The 9,260-nt window shown below is 35.7% G+C and overlaps 1 protein-coding gene across 2 annotated transcripts; it reads right to left on the reverse strand.

Moving 5' to 3' along the window:
- Positions 1-794: 794 nt before the first annotated feature.
- LOC110717415 lies at positions 795-8,428 on the reverse strand. Of its 2 annotated transcripts, XM_021896104.1 has the most exons (4): positions 8,055-8,428; positions 7,395-7,677; positions 7,123-7,220; positions 795-3,392 (listed from the first exon to the last, which is right to left on the reverse strand). In XM_021896104.1, exon 4 carries the CDS (start codon positions 3,277-3,279, stop codon positions 1,309-1,311), a length of 1,971 nt encoding a protein of 656 aa, XP_021751796.1. In that variant the 5' UTR covers positions 3,280-3,392; positions 7,123-7,220; positions 7,395-7,677; positions 8,055-8,428; the 3' UTR covers positions 795-1,308. The 2 variants fall into 2 exon arrangements, with proteins under 2 accessions (XP_021751796.1, XP_021751795.1); XM_021896103.1 differs by lacking the exon at positions 7,123-7,220 and having other exon boundaries at positions 8,055-8,426.
- Between the last annotated feature and the right edge of the window lie 832 nt (positions 8,429-9,260).

Genomic DNA, 9,260 nt, shown 5'->3' on the forward strand with positions numbered 1-9,260 from the left:
AATACAGGCAATAAGTTATACATATGTCTTTATTGGTCAGGTTATACAATATAAGTTACATTAAGAATTCACCTCATGAACAGGATTCCTAATTATTATTTTTCTTGCCTTGTAAAAAAAAAAAATTAAGTAGTTATGAACTAACAGGTACTTATCAAACATTTTTACATTAGCAACTAATACAAGAACCTAATTAAACTAGCTCGTACAATCAGATTGAAAAATAAGCTCATGCACACATCTAATTGTTAACCTATCGTTGCCAAAAATGGCCTAAAGATATCAAAAATAACTTTGCACCTGCAATAAAAAACTCTTCAGCTTGATTTTCTTGACTTCTTAGATTTAAACATCATTAAATTTCCCAATTTTCTAACTCATACATTTTTATTTTTTTTTTGTTGACAATGTCCAAAAGGGAATTAATACATAACTCATACAATTAATACAACTCAAAATACCAAATTTGAGTAAATAAATCAATTAGCTATATAAGAAATTCAAGAATTTAGTAATTTACTCTTTTCATTAAGGTTCTTAAAAAGGTCGATGGGCAATTGACTTGGTTGATGGGTGTTTCCACTTTCCAGTTAGTGAGTTCAAGGGAAATAGTCATTGGCGTGTCGCACTATGAGAAACCATGCTTTTAGAGACTGTAATGTTAATCTGCTGAAGATGCTGCTGCAGTTGATACCAATGTGTAAGCAGTTATTTCGTTGAATGTCGAGCGAGCAAGTGTCTTATTACAAAGAGAGTAGCTGAACAAGGTTAGTAAATCTTGGTAAACAATGATGTCTGGACATCATCCAAACATTATGGTAACAAACTTACACCATTAATTGGGCTTTTTTTTTTAATCGATAAACAGACTTCAATACAAGCAGCAAAACCCAGATTTCTGAACGAACCAAAAAGGACATCCTATTCTTTACAATTGAATTACAAATCATTTGAATTTGATACCAAAAAATATTAAAATAAAACCCCCACTGTGATAAGAAACTGAGAACAACCATTGCCTCACATTATAAGCTACAAAAGTCAGATCCTCTGATAAGCTCAAAACGTGAAAGCTGATCATCAACGTACCCAAAAGTTGCCCCTCAAACCAGTGCTCTCAAACTTTCACAGACACTTTACAAGCCCTGATTTTTCATGTCATCCTCTCATCGGATTGCACCCAGTTTCAACCATGGCATCAATCAAACTGATTTATTTACACAGCTCGCCTCAGGTTCCAGATTTCCCTGCTACAATGTTGGAGAGCAAAAATTTTGGTTTGTTGAGAAGGGTTCTCAAAAGGTATGTTCAACCTGACATGTCAATTTCCTTGCCGTGATCATCCTCACGAATGTGTCTTTTCAACCGTCTTAACCAAATATCATAGTCAATAGGATACGGAGTCCCACATAGACTATCAACATAATCAGCAAAAGCTTTAAGGACAGCTGAAATATCCCCAAGCTTTTGCTGTATCAACCTTTTTGACCAAGCCCTTTCCCTCCATTGCAATGCCCCTTCAACTGAATCCAATTCAGGCAGCTCCCCACCAGAACAGGAATAGAGCATGTAAACTAAGCTCTCCGCATCAGACGCTGAGTACAACTTACCCTCTTCAAGGGCATACGTAGATGAATAGTGAAGATTCAATGCAGGTCGATCCCTTTCCTCCAGCACAGCATGACCCCACCCAACCAAGACAAAGTAAGGATTTCTTACACCTGAAGTAATGCATATCACATTCTCTGGTCGGATGTCACCATGTCGAATGCCAGAAGAAGAGGCAGTAGAAAGTGCAGACAAGCAGTCATGGCAACATTTGATAGCCTCATCTGAGCCAAAACAGCTACTTCTGACCATACCAGTTACTGTTTCACCAACTGGGCTAGTCACAAGGACAGGGGTTCCCCACCAAAGGTGATTGGAATCATCACTGGAGCTTGACCTCCTAGAACGAGTAGAGTGACTTATTTTACCAGAAGCAACCAGTAGAGGCAAGTACTTGCTGGATAGACCTTTCTGTTTCATCACTGTCAATACCTTAGTTTGCCTCTGAACCTGGTACCACAGATTCATATCTTCCCAAGCAGGTTCCACCTGAGAGGGATGCGAACCAATGTATAAGAAGAGAGACCTTCCAGGGTCCTCAATAGAAAACGCTATGTAATAAGTAAGTTCACTATCACTTCGAATTTCACTAATCTGATAGCCTTTCTGATGGTTTGAGTCCTCCAACCATAAAACTGACCCAATTTCTAGATTCATCGGCTCAGCATTCTCCCTTCTGTTGGATTCATCTAGAACCTCAACAATTTCTGGGGAGCCATAGCGCTGCTGGTACTGGTGTAATCCATGTCCATTCACTGTGGTGTCAGCAAGTTGCCTCTCTAATCTTCTTGCTTGAAGACGAGAACTGTGATCAGCAGCCAGATCTTCAATAGACTGCTTGGGCATCCCAGCCAACTGCAGAATGGAGTGGTAAGTTGCAAAAAGCACCTGAAGGGCACCAATATCACCCCAATTAGCATTTCCAAGCTTATTCCATATCCTATCAATAGGAGACATCGAAATATTTGAATGATGTTTTATCCATTCTGTGGCAGACTCATATACATTATTTACATTTAGCTTCAATTTGCTCAAATCTCCTTCAACTTTTATCACACCAGCATCTTGAGAATCAACAAGAAGCACAAAAACAGGGCTTGGACTTTGAAGAAAACTATTCTTGCTAAGGCTTCTAGACAACATCATCCGGAGAGCAAAATATAAAGCTTCACCTAATATGGACAGAGGAGGAAGACGCACACCCTTTTCTGCAAGGGTTCCAATATCAGGCGTCAACAGAGCCAGCTCGAGCACTTCATCCCATTTACCATGTGGATGTTTGGCATTCTTCAGTAAAATAGAAGCTGCACAGAGACCTCCTACTTTACCATTTGCAATTGCCCTTTCAGCTTGATAGAATTTCATATTTTCATTATTAAGACATGCAACATAGAATGGTAAAGGTTCTCCATCACTCCAAAATGCTTCCCACAACCCCTTTACACATGCATGTAGGAAATCCTCAATTGCTAGAAATGCTGTAGTTTCAACACCGTCAGATGTAGAAGCATAGACAGCACTAGGCATACGGATGAGTTGTTGGAAAGAAACCCCTTCCAATGCATAATCAAATTTCTGAAGCTCTACCAACTCAAAAGGCACATCAAATGTCTCTTGTCCTGAACTATCTGAAATAGCCTCAAACCACTCCTCCAAATTAGAAGTAAACATTTTGCTGTCTACAAATCTCCGAAGAAATTCCTTTTTATCTCGATTCTTACCGCCTGATGATACGCTGGACCTCTTTGTCCCAGAGCCAATAGATGCTTGGTCAGGGGATATGCCTGTTGGCAATTAGATACATTTGATATTAGTTTCTAAATAACAAACTCAAAATACAAAGGAGCAATCTAATGAAGCAACAAAAGAAGCAAGAGTAGACAATGACCTACTTCAAAGACAGAAAAGGTAACATAAACCATTAACAAAACTTCAGTATGCAGGCATTTGTATCCTTGTAGGAGCAACATAACAATATCCTTTCCATTTTTACCGCAAACAAAAATGATTTGAGTATCATACATGAAGAAAAAAAAAAAAAAAGAGAGAGAGAGAGAGAAACAATGAAGCATGGGATATATATAAGAATAAAGGAGAGCACATGACTCAATAGAGCCTCATTCAAAGAAACAACAATGCTTGTTTTTCTTCTCCAAACATAAGCATCAGAATTGGATTTTAGCCACATACACATGAAAAGATGGGCTACAAGCCTACAAAGAACAAAATCTTGGGTGTTAGAAGAAAGGATTGCTGATTTCAAAGCCTCCGGGATTGGATTTAGTATTTGTACAAACCTTGGTGCTCATAAAATGTAGGTATTTTCTGGCTATAGACCTTACAGCTGAATATGTAATAGGGTCGTATTCTAGAAGCCCCCACCGGACTTGCCCCCTTCTTCGAAGCCAAATGTGAGGGACTTATAATGCCCAGTTCATATACTTACAGCAAATAATACCGTAGAAAGAAAGGAATAGCGGAAGGAACAATGATAAAAACTAGCATAATTTGAAGTAAGACAATGTCTTTGAAGTTTCATTTGACATTTGTGCTCTTGTTCTATCGCACCTTAAAATAAAGCCACAACAAAACTAATCAATCAAATACAATCAAGCCAAAAACAATAATCTTCACAACATTTTGTGTACTTGTTATAACAAATGCAAGAAAGATTCACGAAATCAACAAAAATGAACACGGATTTTACTTGCATCACTAACGATGAGTTAGGTCCACGAACTGGCGAGAGGAAAGTTATCGATCTTGAGGGTAGTAAAGATTAAAGAGAAGTGCTTAGCCTAAAACCCAGATAGGTTATATAGTAGCCTCCAGAACAGAAAACATAATAGCTCAAAAAATAGGCCCAAAAGCAAGACCCTCATGATGGTCGTTTGAAGGGGGCTAATTATTTCAAGGCATATCCTAACAATATTGAATCTCAATTTCCCTCCCGGTTAAATAAATCAATGTGATGAATAGCAAAGATTAGGGTAAATGCATAGTTTGCACCTCATTGCTGCATATATTTTCCTTATAAAATAAACCCTATTTTACAATGCAGCCATAAGTAGTATTCATTGCTTCTGAAGTATCACCTTGGAGCAATACTAAGTTAGTAGCCAAAATTCCTAGACAACACAACAATAGTGGACCTCAGCACATTATCTAGCAGTTCAGTCATCAATCAAGTTTAACACATCCGACTAATATAGGCTCACCAAGAACCATCATGCAAACAGGAAGAAAAGCCAAACAACTTAAGGAAGTGGAAAATTTAGGCACCTTAAACAGTCTTAAGAGGCATTTGTTTAGTATTAAAAATAATAAACACAAGAGACATGTTATTTCTCATTACAAAATCCATAGTTTTAATTCTATTAAAAAAATATATATCATTTGTTGCTCCTCCTAGTCAAATGCCTCAATAATTTCAGCTTGATGTTTAGGATCTACACTATAAGCTTTATTGTGCCTTTAATGATCTGGTTTGAATTATTGAGCTTTCTCCACCGGTATCATCACATTTCCATGAAAGCCTCAGCAACAAAAAGATTATTGCTCAACCTATACTTCTATTGAGATTGTTTTACACCACTGTGCACAGAATTGAGAGCTGATGTAATGCTCTTTAAATCTCAGCTGAGTCAGCTCCCTCATATTCAGTCATTTTTACCAGATAAAGGACTTCCAAATGTACTGTGTTGAAGGTTTGTTTAAAAAAAATCAATTAGTTGAAAGAAGAAACTGCGAATCAGTTCCTAACATCAGTAAACAAACCCAATGGACCAAGCATAGTAAAGCAAAATATTGAACCACAGGACACGTATATTTATTAAGAAAGTGCAGGAATCATTTACGAGTGGTTTCATATTGCCAAAAAATACACTAAAGGAGTAAATCACCAAACGATCTGAAAATCAGCAAGGAAATTACATTAAGATAAACCACAAGTACACAAGCCGCTACGATTAAAGACGGGCAGATGCACAATGACAAGAAATCCCTAAAGATTTACTAAAGATGCGTCATTAGTAACTGAAGCAAGGTGATTGCCAAAATCCCTACCTGATTACCAGAATCTCATAATCCACCATTCAACAAAACAAGGCCATGTACCTTTATAATGAAATCCTAATCAACAGGGTCGAATTGAGATCTCCATAACCTGGTTAGACTTCATAAGAATGTTGCAAGACTATACATTACCATTGATTCAATTGATTCTAAAAGAAGAATAAGAAAACTGGTACATCTTAAACTAAAGTACAAAATGTAGAAAATTCTAATACACTAATCCAGTAATAGTTTCAGATATCATTTCGTTAGGTAACACGACAAATAAAAATTAATGCCCCTCAACCAGTCATTGATCTTCACACAGGAAATTCATCCTAATTTTTGTTCTAAAACTAATGTCATTCAATTTCTCATTTCTTTCCTCTCATTTGAAAAGCTTCCAGATAGTTTCACTACTGTACCCCTAATTTCAATAATGACAAATGATCATTTTAGTATTAGACATTTCTACAACTGATGGTCCATCACTTTTCTCATCAAGTTGTCCTGATAAAAATTTATGCTAGATATATTCTTCTCCCTACTTCCTAATCATTTGCATTAAGAAGCTCCAGAAAGGTGGTTTCTGACCTTTTTGTGACACAAATCTCTCAATGAACAGCCCAAAGCTTCAATTCAAGATACGTAGAGGCAACCAATTTATCCCAATGGGGACACACATACGGAGGATGACCTCTCTTCCCCTTCACAGATGAAACCTCAAATTGAAGGATTGGGAAGGCTTGATTATGTTTAGTTATGTGCCGCATTAACCTCTAAAATATAATCTTACAGTGAGGCTGACATTGTGCATGGTATCTAGCAATGTCACTTGTACCAAAACTACGAACTAATGTTGCACAGAACATATTGCTGCTATCATTTCTAGAATTTCAAGAAAGTTAGGAAAGCTTCTGCTTTATATACCAGCTTTGCCTTAAGGTTTTTTCCCTCTCATAGTTCTCACAATAAAATTGGTTTTATAAATCACAATATTCAAAGTGAAATTTTCACTGATATTGAATCTGTGTATCCCATAGATATCTACAAGTAGTTTGATTATAAAATTGTGGCCCTCTTACTAATGGACTAATTAAAACGCTAGATGAGTACAAAACTGCAATCTAATGTTATGTAGATGCTCAGTTTGTCCACTTCTTTTTATCAATAAGACCTCCTGTGACCCATAGAACCTAGGTTGGTAATAAAAACAGTTAATGCACATGAGGAGTCTAACTGCAAACAAAACATATTTTAAGCATTTAGTACCCAAAGTTCAGGGTTCCCCCCACCCCCACCACATTGCAAATGACTCATCAAAGGGCCAGTTTCCAGAAAAATTCAACACGTCATCACTTCCATTAACATGGCTACAAGCAAGAGGTCTACGGGCATAATAACTTAAGAGAATATTTCTAGTAGACATGACAACATAGATACGTAACTCATGGAATGCACCTGCTGAGTGCAATCCACTAATCAGTTCCTAGGCAATAACAGCAACTCTACAACAGACCCTCCGCTTGTCAAGGTTTGGTCATCAAGATGCACATTTCCTGATTCAATTTCCATGTCAATACTTTGTACATAGTGCAAAATAACATAAGCCAGTAAGGACACCCATTATTGTTCCTCATTTATATCTAAGGTAAACATCAAATTGCTCATAATTCATGAAACCAACCATGTAATAAAAATAAAATTGCAAAAACAAATGAAAAATATCTAACCAGATGAGCTCCTTGTCTGCCGTTCATACGAGTCCTTCGACATTGCAGAAAGCAGAACAACAAGACCCTTTTAAAGTTTGTGTATAATTAGCACTCCCCAACAGTCCTGAAACTAACTATTGCAGAACAGTATCGTCGAATTCCGCCCCTCCTCTTATATGCATCAATTATTTCATACCAACAATGATTCCACTGCTGCATCACAGCCTTTAGAAATCTTCAACATCATGCTAGAAACCCAGCAAACTAGTTTGAAACTGGCAATTCATAACAAAATATTCACCTGCAATACCAAAATTTCAATTTCTAGCTAACGTGATAATCATAAACCCAAAAAACACAGAATTAAATACTCGCAATCGTTGAACTAAAAAAAAAAGTAGTAATTTTATACAATTTTTTCAATTCGGGACCCGAAACCACAATACAAATTAACATCACAAAATCACTCAATTACAAAATTAACTGAAATATAACAATAAATTACTTCAACTACTTGCATAAATTCCGTAAACTAGCAATCAAATTAATATAAACCCTAATCAACGAAATCAGATCAATGAACCCCAAAATTACAGATTTGAAACCCTGAAAACTCAATTATTACAAATAATTACAATAAACATTAAAATTGATGAAGAGAAAAGTAGAAAAACTTACGAAATTGAGTGAATTGACAATGCAATGGTATCAAAAAACTTGGATTTGCAAGCATAATGGTGAGGTGAGGTGAGTTTTTCTCTCTCCTATTCCAGCAAATACTGGTGCTATTTCCACTTCTACCTTTTTGGCGTTTTCTTTGTTTTAACTTTCTAGTTCTATTCTTTTTCTTTTCTTTTCTTTTCCTTTTGTTTTGTTATTTGTCTTCTGTTTAAGTGTTTGTCTACCTCTTTTAGACATGTCAATACGATGACAATAGATGAACTAGACTACGGTCTAGTTGTTTGTTTGGTAGACGGTAATAATGTTATGAATTGAAATGAATTTACGGTGTTTGTTACAAAGTAGGTTATTTCATGCTATAATTGTTGATCGTTGTAAAATTATATAGTATTAAATTCGATAAAATGGGGTTTTATGAGACTTTATAATCCCTAAAATATTTGTCAAGTTAATGGTTAAAAGGGGTTTTCATGTTTGTATTAAACCTGTAATTCATAATAGATCTATATGAACGTGTGGGTGTTTTATAATTCAAGAAAGATGTGCGAAGGAGTATGTAAAAATTAACTGTGTTTTAGATAGACATCGTGTTTTTTAAGAGTTGATCACTTATGTAACAAAGATTAGGTTTAATAACTTTAATATATGTGAGGTTCAAGTGGAGAGATTTGTAATACTTAAGCATATGGATTATGTTCTTGATCGTGTATTGTCATGACAAAATTTGTTTTTACTATATTAGTAAATAATACTCTAATATATAGTCAACGTGAATACATAAGTAATGAAAAAAAACAAAAAAAAAGTTAAACGTATCAATTATAATAAGACTGAGGGAGTATTGAACATGAAACTCTCCAAATATAATCCACTGATAACAAAGATTGTCAAATTCGTATAAATCAAACAACCATTATACTTTTGCAAATTAATTGTAATGCCATTAATGGCAAAAGAGTTCAATTATTTATGCTTCTGATAATCTATATATGCATGGCAATTAGTATAAGATGGGGTCTCCATTCTCCAACACATTAATACAATAAATGTATTCAATGACACATTAAATTATAATTGAGGATTGGATGAAAAGTTGGTTAATAGAAGTATCTTGCTAACGAACGCTTTTGGGGCGTTAGATAAGCATTGAAAATATTTTTTGAAGTGGTATTAATTTGGAATGCATACCAAAATTACGCTTCG

The sequence above is a fragment of the Chenopodium quinoa genome, unplaced genomic scaffold (genome assembly GCF_001683475.1).
Source record: "Chenopodium quinoa cultivar QQ74 unplaced genomic scaffold, ASM168347v1, whole genome shotgun sequence".
Classification (NCBI taxonomy): domain Eukaryota; kingdom Viridiplantae; phylum Streptophyta; class Magnoliopsida; order Caryophyllales; family Amaranthaceae; genus Chenopodium; species Chenopodium quinoa.